At 40.1% G+C, this 23216-nt stretch overlaps 1 protein-coding gene across 7 annotated transcripts in view; it reads right to left on the reverse strand.

Annotated features, from left to right (window-relative positions):
• ano2b (anoctamin 2b) overlaps positions 1-14891 on the reverse strand; it is a 66138-nt gene extending 51247 nt beyond the window's left edge. For 6 of the 7 annotated variants that reach the window (XM_044186533.1, XM_044186531.1, XM_044186534.1 and 3 more), the window contains exons 1-2: positions 13112-13258; positions 11162-11545 (exon numbers count right to left, since the gene is read on the reverse strand). In XM_044186533.1, coding sequence (XP_044042468.1) covers positions 11162-11545; positions 13112-13153 — 426 coding nt within the window. In that variant the 5' untranslated portion in view covers positions 13154-13258. Of the gene's footprint in view, positions 1-11161; positions 11546-13111; positions 13259-14391 lie in introns of those variants that run through there. The other variant, XM_044186532.1, reaches the window with a different exon arrangement.
• Between the last annotated feature and the right edge of the window lie 8325 nt (positions 14892-23216).

Here is a 23216-nt window from a genome sequence, read left to right on the forward strand (position 1 = left end):
AATCCTGACTCATCTAGCTTGGTCTGCTAATGAATCATGGACCAGTGCCCACACTGTAGTTATTATTTAGTATTTAGATGCATTAGCAAAATGTGATATTTGGCAGCTCTGAATAGCATCAAAAGGTATGTGACTGAATTTAGTGAATAAACAAATCCTGTTCGCCTTCTGTAGTTGACTATGGAGAAACAAATTAACAGAAAAAAAACATTGTGGAGCTGGTTTGCGGTGTGAGTGAGAGTGTAACCAGAAATGAAAGAGAGGAGAGCCAGCAGGGGACGAAAGCCAGGTAACCTTACCCTCCTCAGACCCCCGTCAGCTTCTGTGAGAGGGGGGAGTGACAAGAGAAAGGTGGCATGGCAAATGATGGAAACCTGAAACGATTCCCTTTCTCCGCTCTCGACTCCTACTCTCCTGAGATCTTTCACTCCCCCTCATCACCCTCCCTCCTCACATATATTACTGTACCTTCTGCTACCCACTAGACACTGTTTCACTGACTGATTGACTGACTGGCTGACTCACACACTGTCACTCTTGCACCTCTTATATTTCATTATCTTCTCTCTCGCTCAAATCCATGCAGTCCTTTGTCAGGGACACAGGAATACAGTGGAGCATAAAGCCACTTAGCTTTAACACTATTTTAATAAAATATTTGTTACAAAATATACTTATGTATATTCATAAGTCAAATGTTTGTAGGTAACTTGTAGGTTTGTTTTAATGTTTTAACTTGCACTAAAGGCCATCTGTATGAAATGGAAAACAACTTTCAAAATCAACTGGGTAAACTCCATGATGCATGGAGTTTGTAGCCTGATGATCACTTTGTGTTCATGTTTGCTGTTTTCTGTTTGGGGGGGGTTGTTATTTTTGATTAAGCAAGAGTGACGTACTTGGAAGATGGTTGCTAGGAACAGTTAACTTAATGTTTGTCATAACGATCAACAAGCCGTATAAGCTGTGTCAGTGTCTTTGCAGGAAGATGACATCCTATATCTTAAACTTGCCTTCAAAGCTCTGGTTGTTTCACTCTCATCAGAGAAATGTTTAATCACTAAAGAAGTCCAAGATGTGGGCAGCGATTGGGGTTGAGCAAAAAGTTAATTAAAAAGTGAAAATATTGGAGATACATGAAGTTATTTGAAGACAGATTCTATTAAGGACGGGAAAAAAATTCTATTTATGTTTTCAATTAAAGAGCAATTGCACCCAGTCTAATAGTCCTGCGCGCACTGCCAACAAGTGGTCACAACATGTTTTTTCCACAGCCTGTGCAGCTGTGATGTAACGTGGCACTATACTACCATGGGTGTGGTCACAAGTAGGACAGACCACACCCAGCTGTAATGTCGGGTGTGGTCAGAGGTTCAAGAGACACCTTTCAATCAACAGAGGTCAGTGCACCTATGTTTTTCCTATTTCCAAAATCTAGTGTCGAGTTAGTGGGGATTCAGACCAAAAACAGCCCTGCACTAAAACAACACAGGAGGCTGCGTCGGTGGAGGTGTGTTCCAGGAAGGATCTAGGAAGTCCAGTTGGAGAAACAAATTAATGCGTTATCAGACGGCTTAGATGCCAAAACACTACACAACAGTTTGTAATACACACAGATAGGACTCTGGAAAGTTGTGACAGCAGCAGCTGTTCTAGATTTTGTCACAACGATCGCAAGGTAAACCGAAGAATACGGCATTCACACTACAAAGTCATCTACCAGGAATGAGAGCTTGCATGTATTTCATTGGCCAACACAGTGCCATGCCGGAAGACTTCTCATTGCATTGGAGCCCCCTGGCATTGGCACCCCCGCAGCGCCGCCAGACTGGCTCCATTCAAATGAATGAGTGGACTGCGTTTTTTCATGCAGGGCTCAAGTTGCTCTGAATGCGGCCTTACTCTTTAACTGTAGCATTTAAAAATATATTAATGTCAAATTAATTATATCTTAATATAATTACTGCTAACACATAAAATCATGGTAAATACAACTGTTAATCTGTATCTCACACAACTGGTATTGCTAGAGCAAGTGTTTCTCCAAATTAGGCTATGTTTCCCCTAAGCACGTTTGCTTGCCTTTCCTCTTCCCTCTCCCTGAAGAACATAAACTTGTTGGAAGTTCTTTTTCTATTGGCCTATCACCTTCCACCATCTGCAAAACTCCCTCAAAATCTGACCTGGTGTCTCTAAATGTAAATTTGTAGAGTGGAAAACTGATAGCTGACAGTCTTCTCAGTGATGATGTTGTTTGATCATGGTGCTTATTGTGCTGTCACAAAATTAAGAAATTAGATATGATTCATTGATGTTATGTTAAAATGTTGCAGCTACCTCATTCTTTTACTTTGGCAGCTATACCTCACTCTCCTCCTTCACTTACTTGTACTCGCCTTCTACCAACATCCATTACATTCCACCCACTTGCTCACATTCATTTCTCAGCTCTCTCGCCCCCTTTTCCATCCTCCTCCTCCTGCCCTTCCTCTCCCCCTGCTCACCCTCCCTTTCTATCGCTCCATCAAAAAGCAGAGGATATAAATACCTTTCAGCTTGGAGAAGGTTAATTAGTAGAGGGATTTCCAATTATCTCTTTATCTCTGTAGGGGGGGTAACTAGGACGCAGCCGGGGGCGTCCTTGGATGGGGGGGGCAATCGAGTATGAGAGGGTGATCGGTTGGGCAATGGGATGGCTGGATAGAGCGTGAAGTGGTATGCAGAGAGAAATTGAGTCAAGAGAAGCGTGGATGGTGAGAATGAGAAGAAGATATGTCACAGAGGGTGAGTGAGAGAGAGATAAAATGGATCACACAGAGAAAGACAAAGACAAGACCAAGACAGAAAGAGATATAAAGTAACACAAAGAGAAGCACAGCATGAAAGGTGGTTATTAGCAGAAGTCGAACTGAATGGGGGGGGTTGACATTAGAATCCCCTCCAGACCTGCAGGTGGTCGGATGTAGGGATCAATGTGGATATACTGGCTGGTAATGTATTCTACAACCTCAGTATATCTGTTGCATCTCACAGATCCTAATTGATCATTTGTGTTGATTAGCTATGTTTTTCTTACAACAATGCCTCAAACCTGCTGCTGTTTGTTTCTACACAAAATAACTCCAATTTATTGATTGATTAATTCACAATATTAAGCAAAGCTTTTCTTTTTACATTGATACCAGGAGCAGCTACAGGTTTCTGCTGCAGCACTATAATATCAGTTGCAGAAAGAGCATCAAAAGATATTTTCACTTTGGGCTCATCCTTTATATATGGACTTTGGAGTTGCCACGTAACAGTTATGGTTACACTTCATCTTGAGCTTTTATGCTTCCAATCGCTGTGCTCAGAAATCCTCTCCTTTAAATGGGAACTTCAAAACTTTTTATTCCTGTTGCCTTTCAGTAACTCGCAAACTCAGTAACTTGCAAAGTCCAAACACATGTGGGTAAGGTAAACTGGAAACGGCGTTAGTCTGTCTATATGTGTTAGCCTTATAACAGACTCGCAAATATTTCTAGGGAGTACCCGGTCTCTCTCCCAGTGCATTCTGGGATAGACTCCAGCCACCCCTAAGCATGGATGTACTAGTACTTTTTGTGGTACTATTACATTTTCCCCAGACCATCATTATAAAATAGACATCTGTAAAACTGTTGACAGGACACCTCAGACTGCAAACAATGTCAATTTTTACTCTTTGTTTTATGAATTTTTAATCCATGTAGGTTTTATATTTGTAAAACTTTCATAGAGCCTAAGCTATTTTTATGTGCGTGGCGTTATCACAATGTAAAGTCTATGGGGCAAGCAGGAACGCGCAGGCGGGAAAAGCACTAATGTACATGTGCATTACTAATATGTACTATAAGACATCCATGCTTCTAAGTCAATAAGAAAATGGATGGCTGAATGGGCTAGATTAAGATTTTACTAAATAGAGTTTGCCTTGCCTCCACCTGAAAGTTTCATGATACTAACATAACATTTAGAATGATTTAATTCTTGTTTAAAGGATCACTTCAGTGTTGTGGGATGTGGGATTCAAACACTATCTCTGATATTCACTTTCATGGGTACATATCAAGGCGTCTCCACATCAGAACTGTTGCACTAATTGCCTGAAATGCCTTTCCCTCCAAGAGAAACATGTGCACATTCAGTAATCATTATTATTGTGATTTTGATATTTTGTGATTAGTGGCATTTCTCTACAACACAGTGGTGAAGCAGGACTTGAGCAGACAGGTGTAGTACAGACAAGTGTGCTGTTCTGCCGCCTGTTTTGCAATTTGTGGGGAGAGAATGATTCTCAAAGGGAAGTCTTATCAAACAGTTAATCCTGCGCAGTCTGTTTCCCAAGCCCCCACAGACTGAACTCTTCAAAAGTCCCAGCTCCACTTCTTAAATTAACATCTTGCTCTGATTTAATTAAACATGTTCTGTAAGAGGATGTCCCTAAGAGATCGAAGGTCAGCTCAATAATCCTCAGACACAGTCAACAAGTTTGACATGCAAGCCACTCTTTTTTTTTTTCTAGCATCCAATTAATCTGAAGTCAAACAGGTTGGACACAAGCAGAATTGAGTTCGGTACAATGCGCACATTAATTAAAAAAATACTTTGGGTTTGTTTTTCATCTAAATACCACTGGTTAAAATTTGGAAGAAGAACTTCAAAATGTTTAACATATTTAATGTGTTTAACATGATTTGGCTTACTTTTTATGAGATTATTATCTTAAATCATCTAATTATGCAGTAAAAACACATGTTGAACTTGTTGAATCTCCATGTAACTACATTATTTCTTCATAATACTGCAGTGGTACTGCAATGCTAAACTCTAGTTAAATAGTGAGCACTGACTGAATTCAAAGCATTTTGTATTGGGCCAAACCCCAATAAATCATGTCACATCCATCAAAGCACCTGCTCTGACAAGACTGAGTGAGGTGTGGCCTAAATTAGTCTTGTAACAATAAAAAACAGTGCAACAGGACTTTATTGCCTTTATTCAGTGTGCTTTGTGATTGTGACATTAAGAGTCACCCAAACAGCAGTGACTTCAACTCCACAAAAATGGCTGAAATTCTTTAGCACTTTTAAACTCACCAAAAAATGAAAACAGAGAAAGATGTTAATTTACAGGGATCATTTTCGATTATTTCTGAGCCATGAAGTCCCTCAAACTGTCTGAATAATAAGTCATTTATTGCTGCCGCATTGGCCAATGTGCATGTACAATATCACAATGTCACAATCTCTGTTGACCTGGCAACAGCTATAGCCATTTTGTTGCTTTATTGAATGGTTGGTTCATTCAGTGATTCATTCATTTAGTGCCACATTTTCAACCTGCTGTGAGAAACAAAGCCAAACTGAGTCCTATTCAAATATGCTAAATATTTAAAAATGCTAAATAACAGATTTGGAGTAAAGTGAAATTTGAGGTTCTTCATTCAATACCAGGCCCACAAACCGTGTTAACCAAGCTTATATTAACCGTAACCCCTCAAAAAGTACTACAATGTCCATTAAAACCGTTTGACACACATTTAATGCCCCTATAAACCAACAGGTCAATAGTTTATGTTTTGTTTCTGTGATGTAAATGAGAGAATCTGTTTCCACAGCATCAGTCTGGTACGGATACATTCCTTTTTTACTGCTGGTATTGCATGAACATCCATTATGCACACGACTACAGTGACAAAATCTATTACTTCTTTTCTGTTTGTGTCTATATGAGCGATTAAGTGAGCGGCAAAACTATAGTTATTATCAGACAATGTTCCTACCAGCACCTCCTACAACCACATCTAGCTACACCCGGATGGAAGGAGTGTAATTATGTTTGTCAGTCATTTTGGAAGAGTACCTGTGACTATATTCAAGTGATGGATATTGGAATGCAAGTCTTCCTCTTTATACTGGCTGCTCTCAGCAGCAGATTCGATCTACCCCTCTATCAATGAGATGAGATAAGGAGTCAGTCAGCTAATCTCATCCTGGCTTAGGCTCCGTGGCCACACTGTCAACAATCTGATTAATATTAGCCTGCAGACCGCACACACTGCCAACTGGCTGCCACCCAACACACACATCATCCACACAGTCACGTGCATTTAGCAAAATAGGTATCACACACACACACACACACACTAAATCCTAATACTGTACATTGGTATGACACTGTAAAAGTCCTGCTATCCTGTATTTAAAGTGCAGATAATTAAGTTATAATAAAGTGCAGCAGTAGTTTATTTAATAACAAGTGCAACTTTAACAATAACTACATTTGCACAACTCTGTGGCAGTGAGCCTGCAGTCCCAATACAAGAACACAGAGCACACAGACTCTGTTCTGCCAAGCGCTTACTACACACACACACAAACCAAAAGCAGGACTCTCACACACAAGTACTGGTTGCTACGTAACACACAATGACAGCAAAACAAAATTACCCCGTTTCAGGCTAAATTAGTAAATCGATACAAAGAGGTCAGCGCAGCAGCTGTGTTGGCTACAGCGATTAGAATTAAAGTCTGGCAGCTCACATGAAACCATCAGGCCCTCGTGTGGATTCCGACTCCAAAATAAACAGATTCCCAGTTGTATATAGAGGTGGTAGACACACAATAACAGAAACATTAAATGAAGAGAAACAAAGGTTTGAATTTTAAGTAACTAAATCATGATTAGAAAACAGCAGTATATATCCAGTAAACAGCCATTTAGCAGCGTCATCTATGAAAGAGGTCAGAGAATCATCACTATGAATGTGAATCTAACAGATTCAGAGCTCAGAACTGAGACCAAACTGTATTTCCATTATGTGAGAGGAAGTAATTATATTTAATGAGAAGATACAATTAAAATGCTTTTGTGAGTTCAGTTCAATGTTCTGAGCTCCACAACTTTAGTCTAGTTTGGTCCTGTAATATGGCATTTTCGATTTATTTTGACCATGTAGAACAATCACCAGTCACTGTTGCCATAGCATCAATACAGATCCACAATGTTGGCAGTAAATATTGTTGGTTAAAGCTTTCCTTTGTCTTCCGGCAAGTGTTTCTGGATGAAGGAACCAGGCTGATTTTTTCCCATTGCTCAGGTTTGGTGCAGCTTACACCAAGTTAGGCATCTTAGTGTGTTGCCCTGGATACAATCTGTTTCTGACACACTGACTGTTTCTTTAAATACCAGTTTGTATTAGAATCTTCTATCAAGACTGTGTTACAGTGGCTTTTGATGGAATTATTCTGTGCATTCACTTTTTTTAGGAAGCTTCCTGTCATGTGTCCGTCAATCTTTTAAACTTGTCTTCTCCACTGTTTGTCTTTGCTGATGCAGTTTGACATTCTATGCTGCCATTATCTTCCTTAATATGTTTTTTTTTTTACTTTGTGATAGTTTTGCCTTTATAAATGTCGCAAAACTATTATTATTATTTCCTTAAGGCTAAACCCCTTGCCCCAGGAGCCCAAAGGGGTCAGGAGGCCTCTAAACCAGAGCCTCTGTGTGAAGTGACTGTTAACAACAACAACAACAACAACAACAACAGTGAAAGGGCTCACAAATTCATGTCAATAACAAAGAGGTACCAAGGGATTTGTGTGAAGATAAACACTGAGGATGCTGCAAGAAAGAAGCCTTCATGGGACTGTTTATCCCCTTTAGGTTTTCTGTAGGATGTTTAAACCTTTTGCTCACCATGATATATTAGCTGACTCAGCTAAAGTAAAAAAAAAAAAAAAAAAGAAGTATTTTTTTGTATATATTTTGTATATATTTGAATAAACTGCTGCCATGAAGCAGGTTACTGCCTATTGTTAGGGTTTACACATTGACAACGTGATGACTGAATTTTTTGTGTAAAATGGAGCTTTATTTTATGTCCACTGTGAAAAAACTAACCCAGAAATTAGAGTTTGATGATATTGTGGGTGGCCACAGAAAAACATATAATTTATATGATCTTATTTTTGTGGTTGAGAAGAAATATTTTGTTCATATGCTTTAACTGAGTAGGCCTACCTGTGTATCAGATTCTACTGATATACAGTAATGGAGTACAGATATAGGTGGATATCTTATCGTGCCTTTGGCTATGATTGTGCGTGCACTTTGTTTGCTCTAAAGCTGACACATAGTGATCATCGGCATTAACGTAATGACTCCTCTGGGTTGTGACTTACTTACTCAGTTTTTTTTTTCTAGTGTTTGTTATTTTGTCCAACAGCAGCAAGGTGATTAAGGAAGGCAGAACAACATGGTTCACAAAAGGGAAATAAAAGATAAATTTAAAAGTTTAATGGAAACCTCATGAAACAAGGCTCTTGCTGGTGTAATAGACACCTTACATCCATAACACACTGAGTCTCACCCACCTCTTTCTTCTTCCATCTGAGCCAGATTCCTATGTAGGCGCTCACTTTAAATAGCTCAAGACAGTTACATCAGATCCTGTGTTAAGGTTTATCTTTAAAAAATCCTCTAAAGTCTGTAAAAACTATAGCATTTAGTGTGTGTATCAAACCACTGACTGCTGGTAAATGTCTGAAATTACAATCCTAATTACCTCTCCAGGTATGATCAAAAAGAGAAACCATGATTGTTTCTTAAAGAACAATGCTTTTTCCAAATACCAAACAGTTCAAAGTCTTCATCTACCAAAAGGACCAGCAAAGGAACATGCTAGTGGTTTTTGTACATTTTTTACCATTACCTACTAATGCTCTATAGTTTACTTAAAGCTGCACCAATCAGCGTTTTCAATTAATGGAAAAAAATTACTGTAATGTGAAAATTGTCTCTCAGAGGGATGAACCCACAGAGAATTATTACCTGACTCTGCAGTTCCCCTCAGCTCTATGGAGCATTTTAGTATCTTTCAGCTCATTGTTTTGGTTTTAAGGCCCACAACTTTACTATTTTGGTTCACTCTCACCAGCGTTGTTTCGAACAGCAACACACAGCTGTTTTCAGCAAAGAAAGCTCTGATAAACCTAGTATATGCTACCAACCAACCAGTTAGCAACTAGCAAGTGAACATAGGAGACAGATATTTCCCTCAGGAGTTGCTGGAGACCAAAACAGAGCTAAAGAAGGAAAGTGAATATTAGACTTACATTCATCAGATGGCAAGACACACAACTTCAAATGAATGCTAATGTTGCTCCGTGTATGATGAAGTCTGGCGTCACATGTTTACTGGGCACTGGGCAGGTGAATAGTTTTAGAATCCCGGGAATCAGCATCACAGAGAACTTGACATCTCTAGCCTGGTCAAGAAAGCTCAGAAATGGCTGTATTTCTTAAGGAAACTTAAGAAGGTAAAATTCACGTGTTCTTATTAACTTTTACAGAGAAGCAATAGAAAGCATCCTGACTAGAAACATCACAAACTGGCATGGGATGTGCACAGCCCAGGACCAGACGGCTCTGCAGTGGGTGATTAAAACCACTCAGAAGTTCACTGGTACCAACCTACCGAGCGTCAGTAATATCGGTAAGGTGCCTGCGCAGAGCCCAAAGGATACTAAGACAGTACCCACCCAGCCACAGCCTGTTCACCCTGCTGCCATCTGGAAAGAGATACAGAAGTATCCGCTGTCGTACCACCAGACTAAATGGTCTGTACTTGTATAGCACCTTTCTAGTCTCAAAGCGCTTCACACTACATACCCCATTCACCCCATTCACACATATTCATTCACTGATGGCAGATGCTAACTGCTCATCAGTCCAAAGAAACTAATCATCACACACACTCACACACTGAAGGCACAGTGTCTTGCCCAAGGACACTTAGCATGTGGGCTGGGAGAAGCCGCACCGCTGACCTTTCGATTGGTGGACAACCCGCTCTACCACAAAGCCACAGCCGCCCCTACAGAGCAGCTTCTTCCCTCAGGCTGTGAGACTACTTAATTCATCCTCAGAACTCCATGTAAAATAGTTTTTATTTCTATGACTTATTATAGATAGACAGATAGACTATTGTATATATATTTTTTTGTACATAACATTTGTTTTTGAGTAGCATAAAGGGAACTACAATCAAAATCAGCAGGTTTAACTGTCGACTATTAGCTTGTGTCCCTGATAGAGATGTGGACTTGAGTCTTGGTGACTTGGACTTGAGGTGACTCGAGTCACTGTTTTGATGACTTGCAACTGGACAGAAAATAAATGACTCGACTTGGAAGTTAAAGACTCGTGACTTGACTTGATTTGAGATGTGATGACTTGTCTGTGTTCATTTTATGTTTTCAGTTTAAATATTAAAAATGTTCAACGTTGTCAATTTTGACATTATCATGATTGATTTGACTTAGGACTCAACTTGACTTCACAACCTGTGACTTGACCAAGAAAAAATTACTTGGGACAAATGACTTGAGTCACATGTCTGGTCCCTGATGTCAAGATGTTTGCTTATATTGCTTATTTGTATTGCATATTTTATTCTTATTCAAATTTTTATTTAAATCTTATTCTGTTCATTGTCTATTTTATTTGACTGTGACAAGTTGGAGCCTGCCTGAAGCATTGCTGTATACACTGCACTGGAACATATGACGATAAACACCTTGAACCTTGAGTACAGTGGGCTTTTACATTAATAAATTAAATGTTCCTACCTTCCATACAACAACTGGCTTCAGTTCATGCAAGAATCGCATTAAAAACAACAGCTAATCCATCACAGTGAACACTGAGGCAACTAAGCATGCCAATGCAGTTGAGAGCAAGGGCTGTTTTAAGGGCTACTTTCCTAGAATGTGTGTTTAAGGGCATTTAAGTGAGATTTAACAGTCGGCTGACAAACAGCACTTGAATTTCTAAATTTTCACTTGTGTTTTCTGAAAAACTGGAAGAAAAAAAAATGTACGTTGGGAGCGTGGTGATAGTGACAATGTGAAATAGGTTTTGTTTCTTGTATTAAAGGGTTGCTGGTCATAAGTTTTCCACAAGGCTTTGAATCCACCAAGATGGAAGAGTTTTCACCAAAATCATCACTCACAACTGCATTACCACATAATAATTTAACATTAGAAAGTAAAAGATATGCTGCAATTTTAGGTGACAATACAGCGCGTTGGAGAAGAGAGGAACATGAACAGTGCTATAGCCATAAATGCTCACTCACCTCTCTGTCTCTCTCTATCTCCAGGCCGGCCTCCAGCAGATTGGCCTCAAATTCCTGTCTGATTAGACGCATCTCATGGTCAGCAGGCTCCGTTGGATCATTCCCTGCTGCACCTCCAAGCTCCATGAATACCTCGCCGACACTCGCAGCCTGCCCTCCCAGTATGCCACCTCTTCCTGCCACCACATCTGAGCCCACCGAAGGGGGAAAGTTGCCATTGGAAACAATGGATAACCTGTCATGTGAAACTGAGGTGCTGGCAAGAGATCGTATGGAGCTGTGGCGTCGGTGATGGAAGACCAGAACGTAGTCAACCTTTCGTCGGCCATCAGAGAAGTAAAGGCCTTCTCCACTGCCCTGAGGGTTTGAAGTTGAACCCACAACCTGTAGGGAGTCAAGGCAAATCAAAAGGCAATGCAAAATATACAGTAAGTACTCTGTAAAAACAGTAGCACAGTAGCGTTAACCACTGGAACTGCTGTGAGATGGAGGAAACCAGTCATCTCCATCATCCTCTCATTTGTTTATAATAATCATAGCAAGGTATCACAATCAATTTCACAAATAGAAATTGTTCAAAGACAATACACACAAAACCTTTAAGCAACAGTGGAGTTATGCAATAACCATTTGAATGAACTTAAACATCTACTGCACTGTCAGCACACGCAAACAGAAGTGGCTTTTGGCAGGTTCTCAAAAACACTGAAGTGAGAACCTTCAGCAGCAGAGTGGGCAGTCAGCTCACCTTTGGCAGTTTTATTCTTTATTTAGACAGAGGGAAAGTAGAGAGGGAGACTAAACATGGAGGGCACAAGAGGGAACGCTCTATAGGCTCTGGGCATGATGTGAGATTTTTTTTTTTTTACTTCCTAAAAGCAGGTTTCTTTCTTGTCAACAGGACAGGTTTCTAAAATATGGTGTTGTGCATCTATGCTACTGTTTATTAAATTCTATTCTCCTCTATTCGCAAACCATCTGTGTGTGCGTGTGTGTCGTAACACACAAACGACAATCACATACTGTATTTATTTGTTGGAATTAGACTAATAAATTGACTATCAATAACTTCAGCCAAACATTTTTTTTTTAACTATAGCCTAATGAATGCCCTCTGGCTCAAAACCAGATTAACTGTTGTGTTGTCTTCTGGGCTTTGGCTTGACTACTCATTAAAGTGCAATATTTAACCAGAAAAAGAGGCTAATAATGGAATGACACTTTAGTGTAGGAAGAACCTATGCAATATAGCTAGGCTAGCTAGCTTAGCTATATCGCATGAAAGTCATTATGTTTTTATTTGGTTAAGACAATAAGTAATGCAAGGTCAATTCCAGAAATTAGATGGATAAATAGATGCGCACATGGCACAAATGTACTGTCAAGCTATAGTTTCCCACAGAGTAGTACATTTACGGATCGGACAGCTAAGCAATGAGCTGAAACTCGCTATAAAGCTTTACAAAGCCGAGGGGAGCTGCAGATTCAGGTGATAATTCTTTATAAGTCCATTACTACAAGACACATTGTTTTCACATTGTCCTTTGATAGGTTCCATTGTTAATGTAAAAATATTGGTTATAGTCTAATTATGTTATTACAAAATGTTAGATAACCTAGCTAGCAAACAAGCTGCTGTAACCTAATACTACGGCATGGTAGCTATGTAACTGACTACGTTTGAAACAGTTGCAACTTTAAGCCATGTTCATGACACAAAATCACCATTATAGTGTAAGTTGATGGATTCTCTAGGCCTTTGTTTTTGTATGTACAATTTTTAAATGCCTCGATCACCATTTCCCACTAGCCAAATAGCTAACATTTGTGCTGTTTTTTTGAATTAACTCTGCCTTCGTCTAGCTCACTGAGTGGGCAAACTTAAATTCCCAACTCTGAATTCAGAATGTCAGAAACATGTGAAAATGTAGCTTAAGGGGAACCACTTACTGGTCCTGGCAACATGAAGTTTAGCTTGTACCCAGAAGTCATTGAACTATGCCCACATGCTTTGTTGGTTCCAATGCTAGATAAGCTAAAACATTTAAAAGCCTCTAGGCATCCTTGGTCCTCCCACACAGGTGTTTTCACTTTTCTAGGCTGATTGGACCTCTTCTAATGGCCATGTGGGCGTCCACAGACTGCGCTTGATTGACATCTTCCTTGCAACTGTAGGGTGGAACAATTACCTTTACCATTCTTTTTTTTTTTACATGGCCTGTGACCAAAACCCAGCCATATTTGCTGCATAGTCCACTATATGTACTGTCTGCTGTTTTATTTGAATGTCTAAATTCTCAGTGTGGAATTCATGCCCTATGTAGTGCCCTCAAAAATGTCCAATTTCTGTCACCTATGAAGAGGAAGAACTGTTTCCTCTTCTGTCTTACTGTTGCAATTCTTACTGTTTCATAATGAAAAGATGCCAAAAAAATCATTATGAGGTTTTGAACATCTTTTGGGAATTTATCATTTTTAGTACCTATTGAACTACACTCACTGTGGATGGAAACAGCAGCAGTCCACTGTCAAGTAAAATAATTAAACCCATTGGAAGTTTTGTAAATTTTTCACCAGCTGAGACATACATGTACTCTACAGGACACACAATGGCTGCTACCTTCAAACTCCTGAAACTTTCCCTAAGGGATTCTGTTTGCTTACTTTTTTTTTTTATATATGAAGGAGAACGTTCTAGGAATATTCCCATTTGGTTTAGCCTAGCTAGTTCCAAGAAGGTTCCCAGATGCTGTGTTGGCAAAAGCTTAACAAAACCTCTGGGGGACGTTCCCAGAAGGTTGTAAATCCTTTACAGAACCTCACCTGTTTGCTGATACCATAAAATATTTCAACGTGGTAAACAGTTTACCTGTAGTAATTATGGTGTCACACTGAAACAAATAGAAGAATAATAATACTTTGGTTAAGGTAAAAAGGGGTTATCACGGTTATGTTGCCTGTATCTTGAGTCAAATAGTCTCCTACACAACAGTAGCTAGTAGTTACAGAATCACTTCCTGAATAGTGAGGTTAGCAGCATCGCGGAGTTTGTAACAGTGTCGCCAAATGAAAAAGGACTATGAAAACTACAGTGGGTCGTAAAAAAAATAAATACATTTAAAAAAAAAAAAAAACATTAACACAGATTGGTCACAAGTGTAGCGAACTAAACTCAAGACAAAAACGAGAAAAGCAACAGAGTGGCGGCGGATGGATACTGTTGTACTTACTGGGACCTTGTCTTCACTCGGGGATATCTGCATGCTGTTGCGCTTTAAAGACACACAGATAAGTAGAAGAAAGACAGAGGGAGTGAAAGTTGGCGGTTTCCGCAGGAAAAAACTGCCGGATTCATCATCACCATCTTCATCCCCATCATCCCCAAATGACACCCGAGGTCACTCCAGTTAGTCCACAGTCCAAGAGGAGCGACGGCTCGTCTGCAGCGGGTTACATTGTTTGGTGAAGAAAGATCTGTCAGATTTAAGAGGCTGCGCGTACAGACTCAGCAGCCGGATCACATGCTGGTGATACCCATCCAACCGGCGCTTTTGGCACGGAGCGCGCCACGCTGTAAAAAATGTCCGTCTTCAATATGTTATTTAGTCTTGATGCTGAGTCTCAGAATGCCGTTTTAATGAAAGAAAATCAACACATTTTTGCCAGCTTGGTGAAAATTCTGATTATTTTCTGAGTGGTTTCAACTGTTTTTTAGAAGTCTGGTCTGTTTGTGAAATACGCCACGTCTCAAATTTCACCTTCTTTCACAAATTGATTTGTAATAAATCGTGGAACTACATCACCCTTCCTGTAGTTTCCCCTCTAATTAAATAAAAAAAATATATATGTCTCTTCTTAAAATGCTCTTATTTTGGAAATGACAGGTTAAGATCGATACTTTTTGCAGTGTGGAGAGAGGGAGCAGCCTTGGTTGCTTGGACAGCTCACTGATGCAATTTGAAGAGAGGCCTGTGTTTTCCTAATAGCTACACCATAATCACAGAAGCAACTATATTTAAAAATCAATTTGAAACATTGCTTTTGTCCCAGGATTATATTTCTGTCTGCTTCAGAATGTGCATTTTAGAAGAAATCATTCAACAGCCCACCCAATAGACTTCAGACACAATGATACACGCATGCAGATACCTTCTGAGGCACTGCTAAGCCCAGCCTTTACCATTAGCCTATTTCTAATATCAGCCTTAATCCCCAACTGAAGTCTTTTCCCTAAACTAACATTAACATTGAACTCATGTGTTCACACTTTTTACTCAAAGTCAGGTTAAATTAAACCACCCAAATATCTCAGTTACAACTTTTATTTTGAAAGACTACAAGAATAAAGATCTTGAAAGACAAATGTTGGAGAACAGCTCCTTCCACCATCATCACAGATTGTAATGTCTAATTTTAATGAGATTTTTTTCTATTTTATGCTAACTCATAAAATGATGCAACGCTATGAAATACATCACCAACACAGGAAATATTTAAAATGATTAGCTTATTTTAAGTTACAACTCAGTGTGTATGAGCAGACACCAACAGTGGAAACCTCGAACTTGTTCCCAAAAGAGGAAAAGAAAAGTAGATTAATATGTTGGGGTTTTTTTTACATACACACACACACACAAACTTTCTCTGGTCTGGTTTAATCACCTGTAACAAACTTTGTGATTCCTCAGCCTGGGGTTCTTCTTTATAAGAAGGCTCCAGGATGCTATAGGACATGGGGTCCAGTCCCGTCCCAGACATGTCCCTGGTCAGATGGTACAGGGCATCGCTGTGGATGGAGGAAGACTCGCTGAGTGCTGTGGCCACTCGGACGAAGCCTGCACCATTGGTCCATGTTTCTGGAAAGCATTTATTTTGGAAATGAAGTAGAATACAAAATATTATAACAGAGAGTTCGGCATCTTGATTAGACATTTGTTCATTTAAGACTGAACAAGGCAACTTCATGCTGAGATATGACTGTAAAATGATTAAGGTTTCAAGGAATTTGTTAGCCAGAAATTAATGATAATGTCAGTCACAAAAACTCAACATTTTAGACACGGAGGTGATGATGAAGTACAGCTACTGGGTCCAGTTTACTCTGGGTAAATATTCCCCACCAGGGACCACACACAAAACTGAAACAGGGTGAATCTAGGGCTTCTTGGATGATTCAGCTGTATTGATTCAGGTGTATTTTCACATCTTGTCCTGTGCAGCTTTCTTTTATGTATCCAGGCAAAGTCAGTCAGCCACACTTGAGCTTTCAAAGCTTGCTTCACTTTTCTGCATCTTAAAACTGTCATAAAAAGATAAGGGTCCTCCACCATAAAATGACTGAGATAACAGCATGACAATAAATGTAATTTTCACACAAGAGATTTGCAAGCTGTCAGTTCACTAACACTTACTGAAACAACCGCTAAGGTCACTTTAAAGCTCCAAAAGAAAAACTTCCAGGGAGAAACTTGATGGTAAAATATGTCTGCGCTACCGGCCCATTGATCTCCATCAACAGTTTGACATTTTGGGGAATAAGCTTTTACACTTTCTTGCCCAGAGTCAGACGAGACGATCGGTACCATTCTCTTATCTGCCCATAAGACTACAACCACTAGCTGGTTAGCTTAGCTTAGCACAAAGACTGGAAACAAGGGGAAACAGCTAGCCCGGCTCTGTCCAGTGGTACCAAATTCCACCTACCAGCACCTCTAACACTCACTAATTAACGCCTTATATCTGGTTTGTTTAATCTGTAAAAAAAAAAAAGAGAGAGAGAGAGAGAGAGAGAAAAGAAAGTGGTGTGGTGTGGAAGTCACTGCTCCCAGCCAAGAAATAATCTGCCACATAATCTCCCATAAAACCAGAAATCTTACCTTTGGAGAGAGCCAGGCTAGCTGTTTCCTCCTTTTCAAAGTGTTTATGCTAAGCTAAGCTAACCGGCTGCTGGCTGTAGCCTTATATTTAACAGACAGATATGATAGTGGTACTGATCCTCTCATCTAACTCTCGGCAAGAAAGTGAAAAAAATGTATTTCCCAAAATGTCAATATATTGCTTTAACAGTGCTTTGCACAACACTCTTGTTTCCCAGTGTGTCTTCTTAATATACTATCATAGTGGAAAGACTGTACACCTGTAAGCTGCCCAGTACAAACCTGCATTTGTAGTTACGAAATAGCCCCATTGGAGCATTGAGGGGTTAAGTCCCTTGCTCAGAAGCGCCTTGAGATCTGTCATTAAAAAAGTGGACAGCATTACTCATCCACTTTCCTCACACACATTTTCAGAGTAAGGGTGGAGATTTGATGTGGCAGCTTTCTTATCCAACCTAGGACCTCTTGTTTTATGGTGCGGTCTCACAATCTCTGGGTTTTGAGAATCAACATTTTCAGTCACTGCTCATTGTTACTGGAGCCACAAGTATGCAAAGTGGCCTAGTGAAGCTTTGTTTCACACTGTGCAAATTGATGCGTGTGTCAGTCAATCACAAACCCTGTCTCAAAGCGCTTTACAAAGGACAAGCCTAAGTAGAAACAACTTCTCAACAATCAGTCTCAAAACACAAAGAACACAATACAATACAAGGAAACAAAAGGCATAAGAAAAAAAAATATGACGTAAGTCTCAATTTTATTTTATACACTGTGCAGGGAAGAAAAAACACCAGTAGATTACTTGTTGCTCAACCACTGTTTAGTGTTGAGGACTGATTTTTCCAAACAGTCCCTCCAGGGAGTTTAAGTGGAGTGGTGACAAAAGAGACATTTCTCCATCTTTATCAATCTAACCGCTGTGTTGTCAGGAACCACAACAGATTGCCGTTTTTTGCAATAAGGTTACTATGTGTGTGTATGGTTATTTTAGGAATACAGAAAGCTGTAGCCATAGTAACGCAACAGGCCATGCGCTGCGCTCTCATTTCAGTACCACGGACAGCTCTCTCTCTAGTTCATTCTGTCTCTCGCTCATCCACACACAGTTGAACAACACTTAAACATACTGTATGGCCGTGAGATCTGTCAGCCAGGTCAAGAGGGGGAAACAGTTTGATAATGTCTATATTTAAGCACTATTGAGCTATATGGAAAGATATTTTATAGCAACAGTTGTGTTTCTGTTCCTTACAGCTCACTTGACAGCAGCACGGTAGCCTGGAGGTTAGAGAGGCAGGCATGAAACTGGAAGGTTGCCAGTTTGAATCTGGTAGGAGAGGAAATGAATAAGAAAATCCCTCTTCTATAAATATAAAGCAGGGCATCGCAGAAAACCAAAACGAGGATCTATCGAATGCTTCTGGATTTTGAAATAAAGTATAAAATAGATTAACCAAATGCATTTTGCCCAATCGGAAACTGCCATTCATTCATTCTAGAGTAGAGATTCCCAAAGGAGGTTTTGAGGGGGCATGTCTTAATTTCTGTACCATTTCATACCCTGAATTTGGAAATGTTACTCATTGCATCTTTGGGCAATCTATCTCATAGAAGTGAACAGACTGTCGCAATGCTTAATTTAGTGTAATTTGTGGGAAAATATGTAAAGAAGAATGTTTATTTTTGCTCAGACATTGCATTGTGTCACATTTATGTTGTTCTGTTATCATACCCAATAACGCATTTCCCCTCACAAGGTGTTCCTGGAGACAAATAATTCTAAATTGGGGTTTTAACCTGTATCCCCTTTTCTGTGCCCAACAGTGAAAAAGCTTCCTCAGTTTTCTCAGAATGTTGCTCTTTATCAGAACCTTTTGGAATTTCACACAGCCTCTGTTCCTCAGAATGATTGTGTAAGATAAACACTCTATTTTCAGTCATTTCTAATGGCAGAGACAAAGGGCATCTTCCAAGGAACAGTTAATGGGCAGCAACACAGCTTTTATCACATGTTGTCTCAGCTCTGGCTCACTGATCGTATGGGAGCCTCTGCCAGGACGCAGCTGAATACATTTCTAACCCCTGTCTTATTTGCTTTCATGTTATTACCATCTTGATTAAACTAAAATACTTATGTATTACAGCTGGGAAGATTTTCAACATTTCAGCAAGTGATGCACAAGATCTGCAACACCTGTTTTCGAAGCATTAACAGAGCATATTGTTGTGCTACAATTCACAACATTTTTGTCCAAATCATTAAAGTCCCCCTCCCTCCTTTAAAAATAAAATATGTTTTGCTTTTTGTTACTTGGAATTTGATCTTTACTGTGCAGAATGATGTATGTGCAGAGTTTGACACTAGAGGGCTGTTTTCACATTCCTCTACTGAAGGGGCAAAAGTTTGTCTGCACTCACCTAAAAGGTTCCTTATGGAGTTTTTTTTTTTAAGATAATTTTTTGGGCTTTTTGCCTTAATTTAATAGGAACAGCTGAAGAGAGACAGGAAATATTATGATTTAAAATACTTTTTAGTTGAATACACACGTTGTATTATGGTGAGTAACACTGAATGTGAACCTAAGTTTTGTTTGGTTACAAGAAAAATCTACAGGCCACCATTAAATCGGAGTTCAACACGTGTACGTACGTGCAGGATTTTGTGACATCACAACTAGTCTGGAAGCCAAATGTGGTCCAAAATGCAAATTATGTAAGTGTGATGTGGAAACCTGAATTGTGTCAGAGTGCACATAAACTGAAAATGGACTTTTCAGTGAAGTAGGAGACATTTTCTGTCTAGTAGTTAAACGTCTGAAACGAAAAACATTTGCATAGTCAATGATTCTGGATTACTTCTATGCCAGAGAATTAGTAGATGACATTTTAAGAATTTTTATGTTTTTGATGAAAAAACATATCAGACACAAACTGTTATTCCAAGCAGAGTATTTTATATGTTTACAAACATATCTGGAGGGGGTCTATAATTTTCCATACAACAGCACTGTTGGAACTTTCCACATGTGCTGTTCTGGGTAAACAAACTACGTAGAAGCCTGGCTTGGATGCCAAAGGAAGGCAGTATGTGCAACAGCTGCAACGTTATTATAGGCTATCAATCGGCCATCTCCCATCAAGGATACGATATTATAATGACTTTGGAATGTAAAACCTCCAGGAGGCTCGATAGTAAATCCCGATGTCCCAGAGCAGCCCAGTCATTCCATTGCTGCAGTCAATATCGCCCGCCTGCATTGTTTCAAAGTGTTTCCCCTGGAGCAGCCCAATAAAATGCACTACAACGCACAAGTTGCTTCTTCTGAAGTCAGCTTGCTTGCTGCCAAACAGCAGAGGACGCTTCGTTTAGCCTGTGCCTTTCAGGGTTTCTGAGTATGGTAGCTGAAACAAAAGGATCATTTGAATTCAGCCCCTCACAGCTTCCTCACCTCACTTACAGTAAAGCACAGCAGCAGTCACCCACGTAAACTAACTCGGATTACCGCCCTGCCTGAGGTTTACTGCGAGGGAGCACAGGTCTGAGATAAAGTCATCCTTAAAAACTGATTAATTCTGTTCAAATGTGGCACAATAGTTCCTCCAGGAGACAAGCTGAGAACAACGTGGGGACTACATTAGCACAGAGGGGTCTGAATGAGGAATCGAATTAAACTACAGCAGCCTCACATGCAACTGTATACCCTGCCTGCCGTAAAGAGCTGCCTGTTGACGGCTGCCCCACACGGCCTGCTGACACACACACACAAACAAACACACACTGGGGGAAACGGGAAGACACAATAGGTAGTTACTCTACGGTGGTCCCGTCTAGTGTGTCCTTTTTGTTGGGTGAGGATACGGGAGGGACAGGCAGGACAGGCCACACAAAGGACGGTCCTGCTGGGTTTCCTATACGTTACTGTGGCACTCACCTGCACAGGTGGAGGAGGGGGATCTGCGGAGAGCCATTTCACCTCAACTCTGAGTGACTTAAGCTGAGAGGCAGGCCTTGTTTCTTTCCGTCAGTCAGCCATGCTGGTTTGCTGTCAGCAGCAGGTAAGAGGAACAACAGCAACACTCTGACTCAGTAGTGCAATCCTCAGCTCAGTAGAAGCTTAGCTCTGCTGTGATAATACTCTTCTCCAAATGGCTGGCTGGGTAGCAGAAACTCCACAACTCAGCTTATTGTGTACACTCTCTTAATACACTGCACACCGGGCTTGTGGGTAACAGACCAGCTGGCTGATTGGGTGTTTCGCAAAGGAATTACAGCCACGCAGAGACAAGCAGAGATTATTGGGCCCTCTAATGTGCATTAATTACCGTGCCTTCTGTTAAGGTTTAGCTGCAAACCTGTGGGGTCTTAAGGGTCTACTTCATAGAGCTTAATACCAGGGAAGAGGCATCCTAGTGCCAATTAAAGTTATACAATGAGGAGCTTCACCAGAAAGGGAGTTAATGACAATTGACATGTCTTCAGCGACAGGTTGCAGTGCAGCACATTTAGCAGCCTCATCAAGACAATAACAAAGGTAGGCGTTTACCAGCTGGAAATGATAGCAGAGAATCAGATAATATAGGGCTGTTTCCAACAATGAGGGAACATAGGGCGGACCCCACATCACTGGTTATATATATATATATATATATATGTGTGTGTGTGTGTGTGTGTGTTTTCCCTATTCTGTTTTTCTTTAAAAATATCCTCAGTGTTACTTAACACTAAACCAGTTAATGTAACGATCATATAGGTTTATGTTATGGCCACTAGTTTTATATATTTCAACTTTGTTTCTGAGAAATCATGTTGTGTGCGTCATTTTGGCATGGAGGACTACTCTAAATAGGCCTACTACAATGCCTATGAGCCTTGGTTGCTGTTGCTATGGAGTAGAAGCCAGTCAGAGGCACGCATCAGAGTTGTATCAAATTCAAAATGCTTAGTCATCACAGTTGTAAACAAAAGGTGACGTCATAGTTGTTGAATTCAGCCAAACTGTCTCTAAGTGGACTAATTTAATCCACAGATTGAAAATCTGTTTTCTTAACGACATAATCTTTCCACCCATCTTTCCAATCCGCCCACCGTTAGCGCCGAACATAACGGATGTCAAGCTCCGTGACTGGATGTTTGTTGCCGAAATTTGCATACACAGGCATGTACCTTCGACTTTTTATCAAAGAACCAGATATTTTCTAACCCAGTTGAATTGCTGTTTGTTGAATTTATTCTTTAAGTTTTTATGCCGTTTTACTTTTTTCTGTTTTTCTTTGTTGTTGTCTCACCGTCTAATGGAAAGGACTCTGAATAAGTTTGTGTTGTATAAGTTTCTTTGCCTGACATGAACATAGGACATACTGAGCACATGGGAAGTGCTGCAGTGTAACATTCAGCATTTAGCATAAAGAAGGTGGTTAAAGTGACATTTGCATACCAATAATCTCTCCATCTGACTGGTACTCCAAGATATTGGTTCGAGACAGCTTCTTGCTTTTTTCTACCACTTTAAGGAAAGTAATTAATGAAATAAATTATCACATTTGCTGCAGGGTTGTGTTGCACATTCTACTTCCTCCCAGTCTAATTGTTTGGCCAAACTCCTCAGTGACTAATTGTTCTACCTGACGGTAACTGATGCTAAATACAGATAGAGTGTGAGAGGCAGTGTCAGGTTGCACACATACCAACATGTACTCCCATGCACCCTCGTATACTGTCAGTAAGGGTATCTGATGTGGCACACTGACCAGCAGCGCCCACACACACACGCACGCGCGCACCCAAACACACCTCCACGTTCAGTCTCCAGTTACAGCGGGTACAGATATGTTCAGGGTGTTAAATATTAAAGGCTGTAATATTAACGGCTAGGTGTTGTAATTGAGGAAACTGCTAAAAGGTCAAGTTCGAAATACAGGCTGCTCTGTGGTTATGTAGCTTTCTTAACTGGTGCTTCTCAAATGTTGACTTGCAGGAGTCACCCAAGTTCAATGTTAATTTGAGGAATGAGGGCATAAATTCCAGAGTGTGATGTTGATGTTGAGTTCAAAGCAGGATTATTTCTGGCTCGTACACATCTGCTCACACACTTTGCATTTATAGCAGCACAGTCCAGCCTTACTGAAGCACATTTTACCACTGGCTTCGGTCACAAGCTCTAACACTCATTTTCCTTCAA

The sequence above is a fragment of the Siniperca chuatsi genome, linkage group LG23 (genome assembly GCF_020085105.1).
Source record: "Siniperca chuatsi isolate FFG_IHB_CAS linkage group LG23, ASM2008510v1, whole genome shotgun sequence".
NCBI classification, from domain to species: domain Eukaryota; kingdom Metazoa; phylum Chordata; class Actinopteri; order Centrarchiformes; family Sinipercidae; genus Siniperca; species Siniperca chuatsi.